The sequence below is a fragment of the Erpetoichthys calabaricus genome, chromosome 2, assembly GCF_900747795.2.
Source record: "Erpetoichthys calabaricus chromosome 2, fErpCal1.3, whole genome shotgun sequence".
Taxonomy (NCBI): domain Eukaryota; kingdom Metazoa; phylum Chordata; class Cladistia; order Polypteriformes; family Polypteridae; genus Erpetoichthys; species Erpetoichthys calabaricus.
In genome coordinates this window covers 182,006,398-182,030,862 of record NC_041395.2, presented here as the reverse complement: position 1 = coordinate 182,030,862, position 24,465 = coordinate 182,006,398, and the positions used below count along the sequence as shown (strand labels likewise).

The 24,465-nt window shown below is 39.0% G+C and overlaps 1 protein-coding gene across 2 annotated transcripts in view; it reads right to left on the bottom strand.

Annotated features, from left to right (window-relative positions):
- Positions 1-24,465, bottom strand: part of LOC114643000 (tudor domain-containing protein 10) — a 142,298-nt gene that overhangs the window by 21,726 nt on the left and 96,107 nt on the right. For both annotated transcript variants that reach the window (XM_051923257.1, XM_051923258.1), the window contains 2 exons: positions 14,759-14,804; positions 13,562-13,661 (listed from right to left, as the gene is read on the bottom strand). In XM_051923257.1, coding sequence (XP_051779217.1) covers positions 13,562-13,661; positions 14,759-14,804 — 146 coding nt within the window. The remainder of the gene's footprint in view (positions 1-13,561; positions 13,662-14,758; positions 14,805-24,465) is intronic.

Genomic DNA, 24,465 nt, shown 5'->3' with positions numbered 1-24,465 from the left:
AGATCAGATAATGCTCCACTGAACGTCACAGAAAATCCTTCCTCTCCTCAGCCATTACACTCTATAACTCCTCGTCTGGTCACTCATCCACACAATAAGCTGTTCCCTCTATCTTTAATGGATCTCCCAGAACATGTTTTCAACCACTTAGATGTGCAATAATTCATCTGTTGCTTCTCGTGTGAATAACTTTTTTTCTCAAAATGTGCAATACTTCACCTACTTGTATATGTGCAATATTATTATGTGAATTACTTCTTTCTCAGTGTGCTATTCTGTTTAGTAAATCAGGGATTTTGTAACAAACTCAGATGTATAGTATCTAGAGCATAGTGAATGAGGATTTATTGTAGTTTGATATTTATATGCTTTTTAATATTTGCTCTTCAAGTTGTGACTTTGTCTATCTGTACAGCTGTAACACAAGTACTTTCCTTTGGGAATAAAGTTTTCTGATTCTGATAATTTTAGGTGGCACACATATGGAACATACCCGACCAGACAGCACACTACCACTGCATATTTTTGGTCAGAACTCTTGTACAATATACATTTTTGTCTAGAAGAAAAAACTGGGTAATGTGTAAGCAAACAATGAATTTTAAAACAAAAACCATATCCATGAAATATTAATATGGGAAAAAATACAAGAAAATGTCATCCATATTTTAGAAACAAGAGGTGGGAGAAATACACCACATCTAGTTAGCTGAGTACTATGATTAGACTTCCAAATGTTTGGAAATTATATGATTAAAAAACATAAAACACACAACAATAACATTGCATTATGATCAAACTAAACTCTCAAAGCTATGTAGTAGCATGTTGTGGTCAGTTTGGTTAAGTTTGGCACAATAATGCCAGCATTTCCAACATCACACCATATTAGGATTTCATTTATTATATAAGCTATAACCATTTGTGTGAAGTGCCCTGGACAAAAATCAAACTGAAGTTTTCAAGATAGATTATTTTTTATGAGGAAAGCTGTGAAACTACAGCTTTTTCTAGGACTTTAGAAACTAATGACAAATGGGAAATTGATATGTAATTTTATAAGACATTCAGATATAAGCTTGATTTCTTTCATAAACTTCTAACAACAACCATTTTAAAGGAATCCTGGATAAAACTGGCAAATAATACTATATTAATCAAATAATCTTCAGTCTGACTGGTGTAACTATTGCATGCTGTTTTGTCAATCTATTTGGACTTACAGTCATAAAAAAGTTTGGGAACCCCTCTTAATTCTTTGGATTTTTGTTTATTATTGAGTGAGCTTTCAAAGTAGCAACTTCCTTTTAATATATGACATGCCTTATGGAAACAGTAGTATTTCAGCAGTGACATTAAGTTTATTGGATTAACAGAAAATATGCAATATGCATCATAACAAAATTAGACAGGTGCATAAATTTGGGCACCCAAAAGAGATATTACATCAATACTTAGTTGTGCCTCCATATGCAAATATAACAGCCTCTTGACGCCTCCTATAGCCTTTGATGAGTGTCTGGATTCTGGGTGGAGGCATTTTTGACCAATCTTCCATACAAAATCTCTCCAGTTCAGTTACATTTGATGGCCATCCATCCATTTTCGATGACATTCAAGTCAAGGGACTGTGACGGCCATTCCAGAACATTGTACTTCACCCGCTGCATGAATGCCTTTGTAGATTGTGAAATGTGTTTTGGGTAATTGTGTTGTTGGAATATCCAACCCCTGCGTAACTTCAACTTTGTGACTGATGCTTGAACATTATCCTGAAGAATTTGTTGATACTGGGTTCAGGAGGTGGGGTTGGGGGGGGCGGGTTGGAGGGGCTTGGGGAATTGTATTGGTTGTAAAGTTTAGTTTATTATGAAGATGTTGTTCTTAAGTTTGCATATGCTGGGTTTATGTCCAAGTGTCTGTTAATGGCGTTCTCGTTTGATAGCCAAGATTCAACCAGCTCTCTGGCAGTTGTAGTACTGGCATAGATAGATAGATAGATAAGATAGATAGATAGATACTTTATTAATCCCAATGAAGAGAAAAGCCAAGCAAAATGACACCTTTTATTGGCTAACTAGAAAGATTACAATATGCAAGCTTTCGAGGCAACTCAGGCCCCTTCTTCAGGCAAGATGTAATACAGAAACTGAAGTTTCCTATGTTTATATACACACTCTAGGACAAGAAACAACATTGGTAAATATTTAAATGAGAGATTTTGAATGTAAAAAATTAATAGATTCATTCAGGCTAGGGTTAATTTAGCAAGAGAGAAAATAACAATGTATTGTCAAGATCTCTGGATAAGATAACTGTCCAACAAAGTCTTTTGAAGTTTGTAATGAGTTTTTTCAAAACAATGTGGGTCTGTAGACAGGTTGTCTGTCATTCTGAGAGATGTAAACAATCCTCATATCTGGCCATAAAACTCTTGTCTTTATTCAATCCATGTTGTAAAGTATTAAATTTTAGCATGAGTTTAACTTCCCATTCTTTTCTCTCTTGCTGTGTTTTGAAGTTGCCCATAAGCACTGTGACCTTAAAGTCCTTCTCACAGTGTCCATGGCTGTTGAAGTGGGCCGCCACAGGAACATCTACATCATGTTTAATGTGGAACCTGTGTAAGTTCATTCTCTGGCGGAGTGTTTGTCCAGTTTCTCCCACATAGAATGCAGTGTCAGGACATTTCATGCAGAAAATTAGGTAGACTACATTAGATGATCTGCAGGAAAATGATCCCTTGATGTGATGTTCAAGTCGGCAGTGTGGTATAACTATACGGTCTGTATCATAGATGTGGGCACATGTTTTGCATCTTTTCTGTAGGCATGGAGATGTGCCATTTTCTGTTGGTTCACTTAGGGAGCCTCGGACAATTAATTGTTGAAGGTTTGGTGGTTGTCTGTATGCCAGGAGGGGAGGTTCAGGAAATACATTTTTCAGTGTTTGGTCATTGTTTAGTATTGGCTGAAGTTCTTTTATAATTTTTCGAAGTGTTTCAAGATGTGGGTTGTAGGTGACAACAAGGGGGATGCGATCCTTGTTGTCTTTGTTTTTATATTCCAGAAGGTTGTCTCTGGGTATGGCAGTAGCTCTTCTTATTTGAGTGTCTGTTGTTTTCGGGGTGTAACCTTGTTTGATGAAATCTTGTCTGAGCTCCTGCAGTTGTTGATCCCGGTCTGTTGGGTCTGAGCAAATACGATTGTACCGTATTGCTTGGCTGAAAATAATGGAGCGCCTTATATGCTTGGGGTGGAAGCTATCATTTTTCAGGTAGGTCTGTCTGTCTGTCGGTTTGTGAAAAATAGAAGTTACAAGGGTGTTGTCTTTCAGTTGAACGGTGGTGTCAAGGAAGCTGACTTCTGTTTTTGAGTAATTCAGCTTCAGCTTTATGTTGGGGTGAAAACAATTATATTCATTATGAAAATGGAGGAGGTCCTTTTCACTGGCAGTCCAGATTATGAAGATGTCATCTATGTAACGGAGATACAACATTGGTTTTACGATGCACATTGACATGAAATCTTCCTCCAATTTTGCCATAAAAAGATTTGCATAGTGAGGTGCAAACCGACATCCCATTGCAATCCCCATTTGTTGTAAGTAGCAATCCTGTCCAAAAGAGAATAGATTATGTGTCAGAGTGAATTTTATCATTTCTATTACTGACTTTGTGGGTAAATCATGTTGTTTGAGGTACATTTCACATGCCAATATGCCATCATCATGGGGGATGTTAGTGTAAAGTGCCTCAACATCCATTGTGGCCAGTAAGGTTCCCTCAGGTAAGGGGCCTAAAGCAGACAGTTTTTTTAAGAAGTCAGTGGTGTCCTGGATATAGCTGGTTGTGTTACGGGTGAGGGGTTTAAGGATGTGCTCCACCCAACCTGAAACATTTTCTGTAAGGGAGCCAATTCCTGAGATTATAGGCCTTCCTGGGTTCCCTTCTTTGTGGATTTTAGGAAGCATGTAGAAGTAACCCATTTTGGGGTTCTCAGGAATTAAACTGTTTACATGATTCCTGATGTCAAGAGGAAAGCTACTTACTATTTTTTTTAGTTCCTTTTTGTAGAGATCTGTTGGGTCTTCTTGCAGTTTGTGATAATGCATAGTATTGGACAATTGTCTTTGTGCCTCCTGTATGTAATCTGACGTGTTCATGATGACTAAAGCACCCCCTTTGTCTGCTGGTTTGATAATGATTTCTGTATTTTCCCTTAGTGAATGTATGGCTCTCCGCTCATCCCTAGTAATGTTTTCTATCCGATTTTGTTGCCTGTTTAAGATTCCTGTTTTCACTCTCTGTCGGAAGCAGTCTATATAATTATCCAGGGTAGAGTTTCTGCCAGCTTCTGGTGTCCATGTGGATTTATTGGTGGGGTTGTTGTAACTGCTTGTTGTTGGTTCCTGTGTGTTACTGTTTTCTTTCTTGTGGAAAAATTCTTTTAGTCTGAGTTTTCTGAAGAATTCTTCCATATCACTGCAGAGTCTGATGTTGTCAATGGGCTTTGCAGGACAATATGAGAGTCCCTTTGTAAGTACCGACATCTCTGCTTCATTTGGTGTGTATGAGGAGAGATTAACAATGCAGGTCTGTTGCTCTTTGTTTTTTGCTATTAAGTGTCCAGCTTTCTCTCGTAGTCTATGCAGCTTTTTCTTTTTGTTAACAATAAGGAGTTAATCCCAATGGGAAATTCACATTCTCCAGCAGCAGCATTCTGATACAATAAATAATATTAAATTAAAGAATGATAATAATGCAGGTGAAAAACAGACAATAACTTTGTATAATGTTAAAAGTTAACGTTTACCCCTCCGGGTGGAATTGAACAGTCGCATAGTTTGGGGGAGGAACGATCTCCTCAATCTGTCAGTAGAGCAGGACAGTGACAGCAGTCTGTCGCTGAAGCTGCTCTTCTGTCTGGAGATGATACTATTTAGTGGATGCAGTGGATTCTCCATAATTGATAAGAGCCTGCTGAGCACCCTTCGCTGTGCCACAGATGTTAAACTATCCAGCTCCATGCCAACAATAGAGCCTGCCTTCCTCACCAGTTTGTCCAGGCGTGAGGAATCTTTCCTCTTAATGCTGCCTCCCCAGCACACCACCGCGTAGAAGAGGGTGCTCGCCACAACTGTCTGATAGAACATCTACAGCATCTTATTGCAGATGTTGAAGGATGCCAGCCTTCTAAGGAAGTATAGTCGGCTCTGTCCTTTCTTGCACAGCGCATCAGTATTGGCAGTCCAGTCTAATTGATCATCCAGCTGCACTCCCAGATATTTATAGGTCTGCACCCTCTGCACACAGTCACCTTTGATGATCACGGGGCCTATGAGGGGTCTGGGCCTCCTAAAATCCACCACCAGCTCCTTGGTTTTGCTGGTGTTCAGTTGTAGGTGGTTTGAGTCGCACCATTTAACAAAGTCATTGATTAGGTCCCTATACTCCTCCTGCCCACTCCTGATGCAGCCCACGATAGCAGTGTCATCAGCAAACTTTTGCACATGGCAGGACTCCGAGTTGTATTGGAAGTCCGATGTATATAGGCTGAAGAGGACCGGAGAAAGTACAGTCCCTTGTGGCGCTCCTGTGTTGCTGACCACAATGTCAGATGTGCAGTTCCCAAGACGCACATACTGAGGTCTGTCTTTAAGATAGTCCACGATCCATGCCACTAGGTATGAATCTAATCCCATCTCTGTCAGCTTGTCCCTAAGGAGCAGAGGTTGGATTGTGTTGAAGGCACTAGAGAAGTCTAGAAACATAATTCTTACAGCACCACTGTCTCTGTCCAAGTGAGAGAGGGATCGGCGTGGCATATAGATGATGGCATCCTCCGCTCCCACCTTCTCCTGATATGCAAACTGCAGAGGGTGAAGGGCGTGTTGAACCTGTGGCCTAAGGTGGTGAAGCAGCAGCCTCTCCATGGTCTTCATCACATGTGATGTCAGAGCAACAGGCCGAAAGTCATTCAGCTCACTAGGACGTGATACAAGATGTTTTCCAAAGCCTCGGGACTCTCCCCTGTTCCAGGCTCTGGTTGAAGATGCGCTGTAGAGGACCCCCCAGCTCCGATGCACAGACCTTCAGCAGGCGTGGCGATACTCCAATGTAATTATGGGTGGGGATGTCTCTCCTATGCTGGTATCAGCAGAAGGATGGGTGGAGGGTGCAGTACTCCGACGTGAGAGTGGGTTAGGGTGGTCAAACCTGTTAAAGAAGTTGTTCTTTTGGTTTGCTCTCTTCACGTCTCTCTCGATGGTGGTACCCCGCTTCGAGCTGCATCCAGTGATGATCTTCATCCCATCCCACACTTCCTTTATGCTGTTATTCTGCAACTTCTGCTCCAGCTTTCTCCTGTACTGCTCCTTCGCCGCCCTGAGCTGGACTCGGAGTTCCTTCTGCACGCGCTTGAGCTCATGCTGATCACCGTCTTTAAAGGCCCTTTTCTTCTGGTTCAAAAGGCCCTTGATGTCACTTGTAATCCAAGGCTTGTTGTTAGCATAGCAGCGTACAGTTCTTGCTGGAACTACAATGTCCATACAGAAGTTGATGTAGTCAGTAGTGCAATCAACAACTTCCTCAATGTTCTCACTAAGAGATCCCTGCAGGATATCCCAGTCTGTAGTTCTCTCAGAGTATTCTCAGCCTCCGGGGTCCACTTCCTGAATGATCGTGTGGTTACAGGTAGGACTCTCACTTTTGGTTTATAGTGAGGCTGAAGCAGAACCAGGTTATGATCTGCTTTCCCAAGCGCAGGCAGCGGGGTGGCGCTGTATGCGTCTTGAACGTTTGCATACAGTAAATCAATAGTCTTATTTCCCCGGGTGTTGCAGTCCACATACTGGGAGAATGCAGGTAATGTTTTGTCCAGCGTCACATGGTTAAAGTCTCCAGCGATTAGCACAAGCGCCTCTGGGTGCTGCGTTTGTAACTTAGCAACAGCAGAATGGATGATGTCACTCGCTGACTCCATGTCCGCCCGAGGAGGAATGTATACAATAACAACAATGACGTGTCCAAACTCTCTGGGCAAGTAATAGGGACGCAAACTTACGGCCAACAGTTCGATGTCCCTGCAGCAAGTGGAGATTTTGACGTTAACACTAGAATTACCAGAGCCTACGAAAAAACTCGTAGATCCGGCCCACCTTAAATCGCTTCTTAAAACCGTTCTCACCTCTCCGCCAGCGTCTTTTGTCATCTAAATGTACTGATAAAGACATGCTGCCAGCAGCCGGCTATTCCATCCCCCCAACGACTTAGAACGTATATGAGCTTTTCCCAGCTCATGCCTTGATTGATTATCTGGGAGTGAAGTGGAGTTTTAGAGTAGAAATAATAGATTGTTATTTGGAACACACGCATTTCATATGTGTTGCATTTCTACAGCAATCTGTGTAAACACATTGTTAAAACAGAAACGTTTTATATATTCTAGTAGCAAATGACAAAATGTAGGCATAAACTATATAATGTATGAAGCCTGAAGTCCAAATATCAAAGAAACACTTTCACAAAAGGTACAAAAAAAAAAAAGCCACCGCCAAAAAAAGCCGCCTTAGTGTGTGACATTGACACACATTTGCTATCACTGCTTCCGTGGCGCAACAGTATCAGTCGCTGACTGGGAATCAGAAGGTCATGAGTTCGATCCTGCACAACTCCCTGTTGAGAAGTGTTCTTATTTTCACTATTTTAGAATAAAAAGATACATTTGATTTCAGTCTGTAACAGCCGGTGTAATTTAATTGATATTTGTAAATGTTAGCTTTATTTATTTTTTTTTAAATTCACTTTTCATTGTCTCATTCGCGTTCATGATTCTTCCCTACCCCATCTGACACTGCTGTTTTCACATAAAGACGCGCTATAGTTCTGCAGTGTATCACGATACATACGACCGCGTGTTTTTTTTCCCCCAATATTGCCAGTCCCCACGTGTTGCTGTATGCGGTTTCTTTTGTACTCCAGGACATGCAGAGGAAAGCATAGTAAAGAGCAGTAACTTCAGCGCAATATGCAATCATCAGACACTCCCCATCTGACACTGCTGTTTTCACATAAAGACGCGCTAAAGCTCTGCAGTGTACTTGTGGCTGCATTGTCGTACCAGTGCTTGCGAACTGAAGTGTCTGCATGCACTTTTCGTGGCATTATACGTGTATTTTTTGAGTATGCCCATGTAGCTCAAACACAGGAACATATGTTGATGTAAAAGTATAACAAAACAAGTGCAATTTTATTCAAGACTATAACCGAAGAAAAAAAAAAAGCAAGTTACAGTAGGCGGTTGATATGACAGCTTGCGTGGTGGAATGCTAAGAACTGCTGATTTCCATTCCGTGCTATATAACTGTTAACATTTGAATCTGATGATTGCATATAGCGCGGTCTTATTCAGTGTGCGCAAGAACAGGCAGGTGGCCAGTTGCCGAGTGCTACAACGCACATTTTAAAAAAAGAAAGAGACAAATATATGTGATGTTTTGAAGAAATCATTTTATGACGTGAATAGTACCAATCAGAAAACATCGTCGAAGTAATGCAATATTATTTGAAAACGAACAGCGTCAGATCGGATGTGAAGTTATACTGGTGCTGGTTGAGTCAGATCAGAAGCTGAATAAGCTGAAAAAGCTCCTGTTCTGACTCTAAGTAAAAAAGCACGAATTAATCAACAGAAATAACCGCGATTGACATTTTAAAAGTTAACGATTTACAGTGCATACCAATTTATAGATTTAATGTCCGTTTGAGGAAAAAAAAACCCACTTTCTTCAAAGCTGAGAATCGAACTCACTTCTCTTTAACACGGTAGGGCAGCTGTGCTCCAAGTCAGCAAACCGTAGCGTTAAACCACGGAAGCGGTTGTATCATCCTTGAACCTTTTGTGAAAGTGTTTATTTGATGTTTGGACTTCAGGCTTCACATATTTTATAGTTTATGCCTACATTTTGTAACATTTATTACTAAAATATGAAAAAGTTTCTGTTTTAGCAATGTGTTTACACAGATTACTGTAGAAACGGAACACGCATGAAATGCATGTATTCCAAATAGCGATCTATTATTTCCATTCTAAAACTCCAGCAGTTCAGTCACTCCCAGATAATCAAACAAGCCATGAGCTGGGAAAACTTAGTGAACGTGGGGGGGTGGAATAGCCGGCTGCTCGCTGCTCCTCTTAATCGGCACATTTAGTTTTTTCGTAGACTCTGGTAATTCTAGTGTTAACATGTCCAGAGTTACACCACCGTGTATTAACATAGACAGCGAGTCCTCCTCCTTTGTGCTTCCCACAGGTACTTGCATCTTGTCCGCTCTAACTGTGCTAAACCCAGGTAGTTCCACGTTAGTATTTGGGATGGTGTTAGTTAGCCAAGTTTCGCAAAAACACAACAAACTGCATTCTTTGTAGGTTTTGACATTTTTCACCAGCGCAGCCAGTTCGTCGATCTTATTTGGTAGTGAGTTCACATTCCCTAGAATCACAGAAGGCACTGAAGGCTTAAAACGCCACTTTCTCACAAGCCGCTTCATTTTTAGCTTAGTGCCCGCTCTGCTGCTACGATACCGCCTTCTTACCTCGTCGGGTAAATAGGGAACCACACCGGCACTGCCATTTGTTCTCAGCGCTCGAAGTCGAGTACTTGAATAGGCGAGTCTCGGCGTGTAAAAATCCATGCCCATGTTGTAAAAGTAACTGTGTCCAGTGAACAAATCCACATAAAATAAAGTGATAGGAGTGATCAATAAATAAAAATAGAAAAATAAAAGTAGAAAAGTACACATACACATACAGTCATACACGGAGCTAATGAAAAGGCTGCCACTCTCGGCGGCGCCATATCAGGAATGTACATTACTTACTTACTTGTACATTGTCCCAGTTAAATGTATGTCCTGTTGATTTAGTATGCGTATAGATCAGTGACCATGAGTCCTTCCTTCTGACGGTGTTGTGAGGTTCATGTATACGTGTTGCGATTCTTTTTGATGTTTGTCCTATGTATACCGCTGGGCAAAAACTGCATGGAATGCTATAAACTGCGTTTCGTGTTTCTGCTGTCGATTTCTTGTTTTTAGCATTAAAGAGGATCGTGCACAGATTGCTCACGGGTTTGTATGCTATTCTGATGTCTGACTTGGCCAGGATGCGAGCTGCACCTTCAGACACCCTGTGATGATAAGGAAGAGTACCAGGTGGGATGGGGGTTCTACGATCGCTACGGAATGACAATAGCATCATTATCACACCAGCCGACAAAGGAGGAGCAACTGTTGTATTAGACAAGGAACAATACACCCCACCTATGGAGGAAATGCTTTCTGACACCAACACTTATCAACAGCTTAATAAAGACCCAACTAAAACCACACTTAATAGAATAAACACCACTCTGACCAAACTCTGAAATAACAACCGCCTAGATGCACAGAATTATTGCAAAATGAAATCCAACGATACTAACTGTCCCAAATTATATGGACTCCCAAAAATACATAAAACACCACTGAAATTCAGACCAGTGGTCAGCCTAATAAGTGGAGCAACTTACAACTTGTCAAAAAGACTTTTCCAGTTACTCACACAGTTGGTCTGCCATTTGGCAAACATCTGCCATGGTGCCCTCTTTCAGTTATATATACTGTGAAAAGCGGCTGGGGGTGGTACCCAGCCGGGACGCCCGGGAGGACCGGAGGAGGGCTCACGCCTCCTCCAGACCATGAGGGGGTGACCGCCCTGGTTGCTTTGGGGACCACGGGAACTGAGCTTGGAAGCTCAACCCAATAGGGGCGCCCCGATGCCTGTGGAGCCCTGGCCCTCAGCACTTCCGCCACACCCAGAAGTGCTGAGGGGGAGAAGACCAGGGACATCCGCAGTGCTTCCGGGTGCGCAGCCGGTACTTCCGCCACACTGCGGAGTGCCGGCGGAAGCTAGTCGGGAGGCACCTGGAGCACATACAGGTGGGGATAAAAGGGGCCGCCTCCCTCCGTTCAATGGCTGGAGTCGGGAGGAAGAGAGAGAGAGAGCTCGGGAGGAGAGGAGTGGAGGCGGACCAGAGAAAGAGGCATTGTAAAGAGGCCTGAACTTTGGGGGAGTTTTGGGGGTTGTGTGCTGCACCATGTATAATAAACATTACCTCTACACCACGCAAGCTAGCGTATCAACTGCCTACCCTAACCTGCTTTCTTTTTCTTTGGTTATATTGTTGAAGAAAAGTGCACTTATTTTGTTATACTTGTACCTTTTGTGAAAGTGTTTATTTGATATTTGGACTTCAGGCTTCACACATTATTACACTTCATGTATACATTTTGTCTACTACTAAAGCAAGAACAATGTTTCTGTTTTACCAATGTGTTTACATAGATTGTTGTAGATACGGAACACACATGAAATATATGTTTTCCAAATAACGATACATTATTAACCCACTACAACTCCAGGCACTTCGCTCCAAGATAAACACTGAGCACGGAGAACCTTCTTTATGAATTGAGCTGTGGCGATGGGATAGCAGACTGCTTGCTGCTTGTGCTGATCGACACATTTATAACACAAAACATACTGACGGAGAGGTACGAAGGAATTTAAGGTGGGCCAGGATTATGAGTTTTTTAGTAGGCTTCGGGAATTATAGTGTTAATGGAGACCTTTAAATCGTTAACATACTGTACCTTCCCAGAAGGCTAATTTGCGTGATTTCCTTCACATCACATGTGAAAAATATTGGTAGAATTTTATATTAATCTGTTGCTCTGTCACATTCTTGCTCATCTTAATAATTCAGTCGTGAAAGGCTTTTGCGGATAGTGGAGTTTACATTTTTAATATCTTTTTCATTTTTGAAATTAGAGTAGAGATGTTCAGTCAAATTTTAAAAGGAGTTTTTTTACATATTCTCCAACCGTGAAAGGTTTTCCATGCTTTGCAATCTCACGTGAAACAGAAAAACTTGATGCAGTCACATTATTTGAAGATTGTATCCAGCTGCTGAATAGTGACGTTGATTGTTGCATTTTCTGCTTTAATTCTGTCACTACTTTTTTCCATTCTTCTCCAAAATATTTTTTTTTTTTGCAAATGCGATGTGCTTTGTAAAAAAGTGATATTCAAGATTTGATTTTTTGCTATTGGATAACACTTCATTTCAAATAAAAAATTTTGGAAGACCCATATAATTTTGCATAAAAAGCATCATTTTCTTCCCATTCGACTTTAAATTAACAGTTTTCATCTTCTATTTTCGCTGTATTTTCTTAGTTGCCATCTTGCGATTTGGTGTCTCAGTTTTAAAATCACTCAGCGGCGTAAAGGTGACTAATATTCCAACATTGTTCAGCTCTGTAATGATGGTCTTCACCCTCACCCCACCCCTCCTTTCTTAATAATAATAATTCATTACATTCATATAGTGCTTTTCTCAGTACTCAAAGCGCTATTGAGTAATGTTCACTCGGCACTGTAGTCATCTGCCCTTCAGTCATCACTACTGTAACTGTGCTGACTGAGCATTGCAAAATTTACTCACCACTCCAAGCTCAGCTGGCTATAATATGTAAATAGGAGAAATGGGAAGGCATGGTGGCAATTTACAAGAAAAAGTATATGAAAGATTTAGGAATACCAATAATTGTTAAAGCATATATCCAATCTCAGGTCCTGAAGAAACCTCTGAAGAGAATATCATTTGACTGAAGACATTATCTTAGGCGTCTGTGCGCGCAACAGACAGCCTGATTTACATATAGCTAAAGAAACATCTAAATAAAAAAAAGAACAATATTAACCTATAAATTATCTTTACAAAAGTACTATCAAATAATATGTTATGACATGAAAAAGTGAATGCGTCTATCGCTCTGAGAAGAGCTGCAGCCATGTTGTCAAAGTGCCACATGAGGCCTGCATACTGCAGATTGCCGACCTCTGCTCTAGAATCTAGAGCTTTAGATTCTAATGATGAAATAGAAATGATAGTGAAGTCCACGATAAAACAATTAACAACCTCCCAGAGTAAGTGTGAGTTCTCAACACTGATTCAGAGGACAACATCAATGAATTTTACCGAGTCCTGGCTGACCAAGGAAGCATAGTGGTTGCATTCCAAAACAGACATAATTTTGCTGAGTTATACCTCTTCTCTGAGCATTGAAGTTTCATAGTGTTTCCCATCTAAAGGATCTCATCAAGAGTCTTAAGCTCTACAGAGCCTGGAGTAGCGGCTGTATACAAAAGAATTCACACACACTGGACTTGTTCCGTAGCACTGCACCCTATTACATGATCACTGCAATGCAAGCCAAACGAAGTCATAGAAGTAGTGAACATCCTTCCACAAGCCTCACCTGCAAGTTATCAAGCTCTAAATACTGTAATGTATATGTGTTAATAAAGCAATATGGATCACAGATACACATTAATTATATACAATTATTAATTCACTAATATCTACATATGGATGACTGGTAATACCACAGATCTCTTAACTGTGCTACACTCATACGTTCAAGGATGAGATTATTCAGAATATTAATCAACCAAACCTCATCTCCATGGGTACAGCATAAAAGATCTTCCTACAGTTCTTTATAAATATTGCATTTTTACAACTTGGTGACTTGTCTTTAGTAGGTGGGATGCTTGCTGAAATAGGAGAAAAATGTTAAAAATATGAGGGGAAAGGGTCAAAGTAATGACAGGTACAACTTTTCTTTTTTTCTTCCTTCACTAACAGTTCTAGAAAATTTTACCACTACCTAACAAACAAAAACAAAGTATATTACAAATTTTCTTTAAACTTTATGGCACGGAAGAGTGGTGATGTGTTGTATGATGATTAGCACAAGCAAGTAAGAATTTCACTACACACTGTGGCAATAATGACCTTATACATCTATTATGATATAAAAGGAGTAGTACTATGGTATTTAATAAAATACTAAGGTGTGTGTGAGTGTAATGTGTGTCCTGTCTCTTACAGGTAAATGATTGGCTAGTATGGCTTGGTGATGCAATCGAAAGATGAAGTGCAAGTGTTAGACACACCAGATAAAGAAATGGCATAGGAGACATGGTATAAGTCACTTTCAAAAAGGGGAAGTAAAAACGAGGACAAGAGTTCAGAAAGGTGCCTTGAAAATAAAGATAAGAATCTGAGAAGCAGGCTTTACAGGAATGTAAGAAGAAGCCTCAGTGAAGAGAGGTTCAGACACATAGAAATACAGAAGAAAGATGCTAAAAGTAGATGTAGCACAAGAGGTAGCAAATATTTTTAATTAATCTATTACCTGTCTTTGACAGGTAGTGGGGCTAGTGTATAAATAATTCTGGATTTGAAATACAATACTGAAGACAGATGTTTTTAAACATTTTACTTTAATCAGTCCTCAAGGCTTATGCTGTATAACAGCATATTATACTGTATTCTCATGATACTTGTAGTTTTTCTATAGTCATCTATGAATGAACTCAGGATAAATTCTACATAATCCTGGGAGCTGTTACTTGGCAGGTGCAATAAATGCACTCGACATAAAAGTCAACGATATGTCTGGTTACAAAAAGAGTAACTTTTTATTATTACGACCAAATTAACAAAATATCTTTATTCTAAGTGATACCATACAATTATAAAGTTATTTCATAAGACTCCTCTAACTGTTGTATTATTCCCAGCTTTTGTGCTAGAAACAAATAAGCCTTTTACTGAAAAGTTAAAGTATAATCTTTGTCTAACTTACCTTTTATAAATTCTGTGTCCTTAGTCTTCTCAGGCAGACTGGATTTCTATTATAAGGAGAGACAACTGAAATACTTAATTCACTTTCTACTTAATAAAACTTTGAGCTGGAACAAAAAAGACCATTGTTTACACATACAAGACACTCATCAGCTGCTGATACTAAACACAATTGTAAGTGACAGGCAGTTTTTCTCAATAGTTACACACGATATCTACATTATGAAAGGCAAAAACACAATATTGAAATAATAATACTGTAATTCATGAACTTATAGCTTAGGGAATGTGGTGAAATCTTGCAAAAATAACAATGGTGAAAGAAACAGATCAGATGTGCAAAACATTTAAAGGGCCATATTAAAGATTACAGTTTGGCACGGTTTTATCTCTGCATTAAAATGTAGATACTCGATCTTTTGACCTATGGAGACAATCCCACATTATATGTGTATGCTGTTTTACATATTTTATTTTAAAAGTGTGTAGTGACCATGCTCACTTCATGTGAGGGAGGAAGAGAAATTACTTGTGAGTACATCTTACAAATGTTAGTTTAAAAATAAGTTTTCTGGCTTTATTTTTCAGCAACCAGTGTGAGAAACAATAGCATTACAACAGCAGGTAATTTCTTATATAGCGCAAAATCTCACAAGAAATGTCTCAATGTAATCTGAGGTTTGGGGATCAGTGGCGCCCTGTTGTGGTTACTATATATATTATATACACACACAGTGAAACCATGAGATACGATCACCTCTGTATACGAGAAATTCAAAATACAAGGAAAGTATGAGCGAAAAATTCAGATCTAAATACGAGCATTGGCTCGCGTAACGAGCCACGAGCCAGGCTGTGGGTATAGCTCGCGGCTTAGCGAGGGGGCGTGGTAGCATTAGCGAGCCGCAGGGCGATCTGCGGTGTCTGCGTTTCTCACCTAAGTGCACAGGTGGGAAACTGCCCACATCCATGATTTGTCCTGTGGCTGATGGGCTGCAGCTGCCATGTCTTCCCTGCATATATAGAGAAGCGCGAGCCGGTTAAGGGGGAGAAGAAGTAAAAGAAAGGAGAGGAGAGGAGAGAGAACGGAGGTTGCAGGAGGAGGCAGGAATCTGCAGCAGTAGGAAGTCGGTGCGGGAGAGCGAGCGAGTGCAGGCTCGCGTGTAGCTGAACAGGTGAGCCAAACAGCTGAAGCAGGACTGTGTAGAGAAGGTCAGCTGCATTAAGTGTCTCGCCTGTTGCAGAGCCCGCATGGGAGAAGCAGGTGAGACGCTAACAGAGAAGAAGCACCGGGGATTGTCATCTGTTTTTTGAAGACGGCTTCCTGTTGACGTTTTAACCTCGTGTTAAAGGATTGTTATTCTTGTGTACTTGAAACCTCCACTTCACAACTGTTTTAAGGATTATTTATTAAAGATTTATTGAATGCTCTACTGCACTTTGGACACCTGTTTTGATTCTTTTAATAATCAGTTATATTATTTACCAGTGTTATTTATTAAAGGTAGACTACAGTATATATAATTTATCAGTGTTATTTGTTAGGAAAATTGATTTTTATGTTAATATATTTGGGATGCGGAACAGATTAACTGGACTTCCATTATTTTCAATGGGGACGTTTGTTCTAGATACGAGAGATTCGCTATACAAGCTCAGTGCTGGAACGAATTAAAAACTCGTATCTAGAGGTTCCACTATATATATATATATATATACTATTATATATATATATATAATATATATATATACATACATACATACAGTGATCCCTCGCTATATCTCGCTTCGCCTTTCGCGGCTTCACTCCATCGCGGATTTTTATATGTAAGCATATTTAAATATATATCTCAGATTTTTTGCTGGTTCGCGGATTTCTGAGGACAATGGGGTCTTTTAATTTCTGGTACATGCTTCCTCAGTTGGTTTGCCCCAGTTGATTTCATACAAGGGACGCTATTGGCAGATGGCTGAGAAGCTACCCAACTTACTTTCTCTCTCTCTCTTGCGCTGACTTTCTCTGATCCTGATGTAGGGGGTGTGAGCAGGGGGGGCTGTTCGCACACCTAGACGATACGGACGCTCGTCTAAAAATGCTGAAAGATTATCTTCACGTTGCTATCTTCTGTGCAGCTGCTTCCTGAAGCGACATGCTGCACGGTGCTTCGCATACTTAAAAGCTCGAAGGGCACGTATTGATTTTTGACTGTTTGTTTTTCTCTGTCCGTCTCTCTCTCTCTCTCCCTGCTCCTGATGGAGGGGGTGTGAGCTGCCGCCTTCAACAGCTTTGTACCGGCGGTGCTTCGCATACTTAAAAGCCAAATAGCCCTATTGATTTGTTTGCTATCCTCTGTCTTTCTGACAGTCTGTGCTCCTGACGCGCACTCCTTTGAAGAGGAAGATATGTTTGCATTCTTTTAATTGTGAGACAGAACTGTCATCTCTGTCTTGTCATGGAGCACAGTTTAAACTTTTGAAAAAGAGACAAATGTTTGTTTGCAGTGCTTGAATAACGTTCCTGTCTCTCTACAACCTCCTGTGTTTCTGCGCAAATCTGTGACCCAAGCATGACAATATAAAAATAACCATATAAACATGTGGTTTCTACTTCGCGGATTTTCTTATTTCGCGGGTGGCTCTGGAACGCAACCCCCCCGCGATGGAGGAGGGATTACTGTATATATATATATATATATACAGTGGTGTGAAAAACTATTTGCCCCCTTCCTGATTTCTTATTCTTTTGCATGTTTGTCACACAAAATGTTTCTGATCATCAACACATTTAACCATTAGTCAAATATAACACAAGTAAACACAAAATGCAGTTTGTAAATGGTGGTTTTTATTATTTAGGGAGAAAAAAAAATCCAAACCTACATGGCCCTGTGTGAAAAAGTAATTGCCCCCTGAACCTAATAACTGGTTGGGCCACCCTTAGCAGCAATAACTGCAATCAAGCGTTTGCGATAACTTGCAATGAGTCTTTTACAGCACTCTGGAGGAATTTTGGCCCACTCATCTTTGCAAAATTGTTGTAATTCAGCTTTATTTGAGGGTTTTCTAGCATGAACCGGCCTTTTTAAGGTCAATGCCATAGCATCTCAATTGGATTCAGGTCAGGACTTTGACTAGGCCACTCCAAAGTCTTCATTTTGTTTTTCTTCAGCCATTCAGAAGTGGATTTGCTGGTGTGTTTTGGGTCATTGTCCTGTTGCAGCACCCAAGATCGCTTCAGCTTGAGTTGATAAACAGATGGCTGGACATTCTCCTTCAGGATTTTTTGGTAGACAGTAGAATTCATGGTTCCATCTATCACAGCAAGCCTTCCAGGTCCTGAAGCAGCAAAACAACCCCAGACCATCACACTACCACCACCATATTTTACTGTTGGTATGATGTTCTTTTTCTGAAATGCTGTGTTCCTTTTATGCCAGATGTAACGGGACATTTGCCTTCCAAAAAGTTCAACTTTTGACTCATCAGTCCACAAGGTATTTTCCCAAAAGTCTTGGCAATCATTGAGATGTTTCTTAGCAAAATTGAGATGAGCCCTAATGTTCTTTTTTGCTTAACAGTGGTTTGCGTCTTGGAAATCTGCCATGCAGGCCGTTTTTGCCCAGTCTCCTTTCTTATGGTGGAGTCCGTGAACACTGACCTTAATTGAGGCAAGTGAGGCCTGCAGTTCTTTAGACGTTGTCCTGGGGGTCTTTTGTGACCTCTCGGATGAGTCGTCTCTGCGCTCTTGGGGTAATTTTGTTGGCCGGCCACTCCTTGGGAAGGTTCACCACTGTTTCATGTTTTTGCCATTTGTGGATAATGGCTCTCACTGTGGTTCGCTGGAGTCCCAAAGCTTTAGAATGGCTTTATAACCTTTACCAGACTGATAGATCTCAATTTACTTCTGTTCTCATTTGTTCCTGAATTTCTTTGGATCTTGGCATGATGTCTAGCTTTTGAGGTGCTTTTGGTCTACTTCTCTGTGTCAGGCAGCTCCTATTTAAGTGATTTCTTGATTGAACACAGGTGTGGCAGTAATCAGGCCTGGGGGTGGCTACGGAAATTGAACTCAGGTGTGATAACACCACAGTTAGGTTATTTTTTTTAACAAGGGGGGCAATTACTTTTTTCACACAGGTTTGATTTTTTTTCTCCCTAAACACCATCATTTAAAAACTGCATTTTGTGTTTACTTGTGTTATATTTGACTAATGGTTAAATGTGTTTGATGATCAGAAACATTTTGTGTGACAAACATGCAAAAGAATACGAAATCAGGAAGGGGGCAAATAGTTTTTCACACCACTGTGTATATGTATATATATTATATATATATATATATATATATATAGTATATATATATTATATATATATAATATATATATGTATATATATATATATTATATATATATATATATATATATATACTATATATTATAATATATATATATATATATATAGTATATATTATATATATATATATATATATATATATATATATGGGCGGCATGGTGGCGCTGCTGCCTCGCAGTTGGGAGATCTGGGGACCTGGGTTCACTTCCCAGGTCCACCCTGCGTGGAGTTTGCATGTTCTCCCCGTGTCTGCGTGGGTTTCCTCCGGGTGCTCCGGTTTCCTCCCACAGTCCAAAGACATGCAGGTTAGGTGGATTGGCGATTCTAAATTGACCCTAGTGTGTGCTTGGTGTGTGGGTGTGTTTGTGTGTGTCCCTGTGGTGGGTTGGCACCCTGCCCCGGATTGGTTCCCTGCCTTGTGCCCTGTGTTGGCTGGGATTGGCTCCAGCAGACCCCCGTGACCCTGTGTTCGGATTCAGCGGGTTGGAAAATGGATGGATGGATATATTATATATATACATATATATATATATATATATACATATATATATATATATATATATATATATATATATGTATACTAGCAAAATACCCGCGCTTCGCAGCGGAGAAGTAGTGTGTTAAAAAGGTTATGTAAACATATATATACATAAACATATATACTTATATACATATCTAGATATACACATATCTACATATATACATATATATACATATAGACATCCACATATATATACATATATCAACATATATATACACACATACACACACACACACATTATATATATATATATATATATATTATTATATATATATATATACTAGCAAAATACCCGCGCTTCGCAGCGGAGAAGTAGTGTGTTTAAAGGGGTTATGCAAACATATATATATATATACATATACATATATATACATATCTACATATACACATATATATATATATATATATATATATATATATATATATACACATAACATATATATACACATACATATACACACATACATATACACACATACATAAACACACATATACATATATACATACATACATAGTGCGTTGTAACACGGGATGTGATTGTTACATGGGAGGGAGACGACAAATCACTTTCTAATCAGGCCTGTGATTGGTGCTTTGACGGATGCCCAGATCCCACAGTATTTCCCCTTAGGAGAGGCGTTTGGGCAAATGTAATTGAATAGCGGTTGCTGCAAGTTTAGCTTTACACCTGTTTTTAAGGCTTATTGACTGAAAGGGGCTTTCATGAAAAAACTTAGGGCTTTGCTACAGGATATACCCTTCACAAGTTAAGGAAGTAAAAATAAAAGGTATGTATTTCTGTTTTATTTAAAGCTTTTAAGTTTGTATGCAGGCAGTATGGTGATGCAGTGAAAGGTGCCAGTTAGGAGACCCGGGTTCGCTTCCCTGCGTGGAGTTTGAATGTTCTCCCCGTGTCTGTCTGGGTTTCCTCCGGGTACTCCGGTTTCCTCCCACAGTCCAAAGACATGCAGGTTAGGTGCATTGGCGATTCTAAATGTCCCTGGTGTGTGGGTGTGTGGCGCCCTGCGGTGGGCTGGCACCCTTGCCGGGGTTTGTTTCCTGCCTTGTGCCCTGTGTTGGCAGGGATTGGCTCATGTATTTAGGATTATAGCGGGCTGGATAATGGATGGATGGACATTTGTATGCAGAGCCCCATTTGCCCGTTTTCGTTTTTTTTCATTCTTCAGTAATATTTCAGCAAACCCGGAGCTTGTCAGTTCAAATCTGGTACTGACACCACTATGTGACCCTGAGGAAGTCACTTCACCTGCCTGTGCTGCAAAAAACCAAAGTAATGTAATAAATTGTACCTTAGATGTTGCAAGTTGCTGGAATAAAGGCATAAGTCAAATAGATAAATATGTATTATACACACAGGAACTATTCATTTATTTTCAGTTAAGTAATCTGAAGCAAACCTTTATAAATGAGGGTTTCTCCTTTTTAGATAGTGCAAACTGTTTCTTCTTCATTGAGGTTTTCTCTTGGAGAGCTTTTTTCATTTCATTGAAAATTAAAGCAGCAGTTGCCAAAACATTTAGCTTTCTTATTAATTTTTCAACATTGTGTAAAATAACTATAAAATAACATAAAAGGTTTAAATACTCGTTATCCTTTTACACTAAAATATTACTAAAGAGATACAAAAAAAGTAAAATGCATATGTTGTTTTTCTTTAAGGAGATTAAATATTACTGAAGAAAAAAAAAACCTAAAACAGCCAAATGGGGCTATGCATACGAACTTAAAAGGTTTAAATAAAACAGAAATATATACCTTTTATTTTTACTTCCTTAACTTGTGGAGGGTGTATCTTGTAGCAAAGCCCTAAGTTTTTTTATGAAAGTCCGTTTCAGTCAATAAGTCTTAAAAAGAGGTGTAAAGATATTGACAATAAGCTATGCAAACCCACCAAGACATGCAATCGTTCAAATCAAGGCGCGAGTCGAAAAACACCTTCCGATACTATTAGTTAACCGATTAACCACATTTCTATATGTATTGTAAGCATACAATACAACTGATATGTTGCGCTTATTTATCTGGTGTACCGACATTTTTGCCGCGTTTAACGGCTGAAATCTAACGTGGTTTGTGCCCTTCAGAATGAAAACAGTTTGCATTTACCTTTTTAATAAAAAGCGAGCTTTTAAGCCTGAGAAATCACTCCGTAAATGCACACGTTTAATTCTTTATCACTTCAAACAACTGAACTATCCATAACATTTCAGGCATACATCCAGCATTCAAACTATGTATAAAAAAGCACAACTGTTTAAAGGAATTCAGCATTTCTGAATTGAAAATGTTCCTTTAATCCTCAACATGTCTCAATGAGTTGTTCTGGTGGTTTTACTTGACATTTTGATATTTTGGTTAATTGTGTTTGCAGTTGAGATGTTCTTCCTGATTTATACTTGTTTTCTCGTTAATATTTGTTTCGCTGGTGTTAGTGTTCTGATTAGAGGTTATTGGTCCTTTGATGTCTTGACGGTTTCTTCTTAGAACAGCTCCTATTATGCAATTCCGTCACATACTGGTCTATTGTTCTTCTCCGCTTTTCTGGAAACGTAAAAAAACTTGTGCCGCTCAAAACGTCACATTGCGCTTAGCGTTGCAATACGTTTAGAATTTTTCAACTATTTTGTTCAATTTCATATTGTCTCCATCTTCTTCAAACTGAAAATTGTTATACACCTCTAGCGCCTTTTCGCCAATTACATGTAGAAGCGTAGACGCTTTCATTTTTTCACTTTTCCTATCTGCTTCAATTGCAGCAAGATTCAACTCGAATCTCTGTTTAAATCTTTTCCAATTTTCAGCTACATTTCCCTTTAACTGGAGATTTGGTGGGGGCTGTAATCCTAACATATTTTTTTTTCTCTTTTGCTAGAATGTCTTAGCGCTTTCTGATCACGTTTTTGGGTTACTCACAGACACACGACTCGTTCAAAAGCTGAACCTCTTCTTCAGATTCCTCTTCCAATCCGCCACTTCTGACACCATGTAGTGATCTTGTTAGGTTCGTAGTTTAATCAATATACAGGATTGAAAGATATAATAACTTTTTAATAGACAGACTTTAGAGACATTTACTGTACAAGTTACTAATCGTTCTTTAGTTCACGCCCATTCTCCTACTTGCATCGGCATTCACAGGCATTACTAATCATTCTGTAAGTATCCCTTAATAGACCTTACTAATCAACTATCATTACAAAATCCAACGTGGTTTGTGCCCTTCAGAATGAAAACAGTTAGCATTTACCTTTTTAATAAAAGGCGATATTTTAAGCCTGAGAAATCACCCCGTAAATGCACACGTTTAATTGCACGTGTTAATATGTATGCTTACACAGTATTAAAAGACACTCAAAAATTAACGTCATTTACCTTTGTTCCCGCGTTTGACTCGTGCTGTAAATCTCTTCCTTGTTTTTAGTTCAAGTGATTACGTAGGAGGCGTGATGACGCGATACGTGACTCCGCCTCCTCCATTACAGTATATGGACAAAAAGCAGGTTCCAGTTATGACCATTACGTGTAGAATTTCGAAATGAAACCTGCCTAACTTTTGTAAGTAAGCTGTAAGGAATGAGCCTGCCAAAATTTCAGCCTTCCACCTACACGGGAAGTTGGAGAATTAGTGATGAGTCAGTCAGTGAGGGCTTTGCCTTTTATTAGTATAGATATATATATGTGTGTGTGTATATTATATATATATATATATATATATATATATATATATATATATATATATATATATATGTGTGTATATATATATGTGTGTAAATATATATATATATATCTATATATATATATGTGTGTGTAAATATATATATATCTATATATATAATGTGTATATATCTATATATATATATATATATATGTGTATATATCTATTTATATATATATATATATATATCTATATCTATCTATATATATATATTATATATATATATATATATATAATATGTGTATATATATATATAATATGTGTATATATATATATATATATCTATATATATCTATATATATCTATATAATATGTGTATATATCTATATATATATATATATATATATATATATATATATATATATAATATGTGTATATATCTATATATATCTATATATATATATATATAATATGTGTATATATATATATATATCTATATATATATATATATATATATATATATATATATATATATATATATATATATATATATAGATATATAATATGTGTATATATCTATATATATCTATATATATATATATATATATATAATATGTGTATATATCTATATATATCTATATATATATATAATATGTGTATATATATATATATATATATATCTATATATATATCTATAATATGTGTATATATCTATATATATCTATATATATATGACAGCAACACTCATAACAATGACAACACAATTACATTGACAATCATCCATCCATCCATCCATTTTCCAACCCGTTGAATCCAAACACAGGGTCACGGGGGTCTGCTGGAGCCAATCCCAGCCAACACAGGGCACAAGGCAGGGAACCAATCCCGGGCAGGGTGCCAACCCACCACAGGACACACACAAACACACCCACACACCAAGCACACACTAGGGCCAATTTAGAATCGCCAATCCACCTAACCTGCATGTCTTTGGAATGTGGGAGGAAACCGGAGCGCCCGGAGGAAACCCACACAGACACGGGGAGAACATGCAAACTCCACGCAGGGAGGACCCGGGAATCGAACCCAGGTCCCCAGGTGTCCCAACTGCGAGGCAGCAGCGCTACCCACTGCGCCA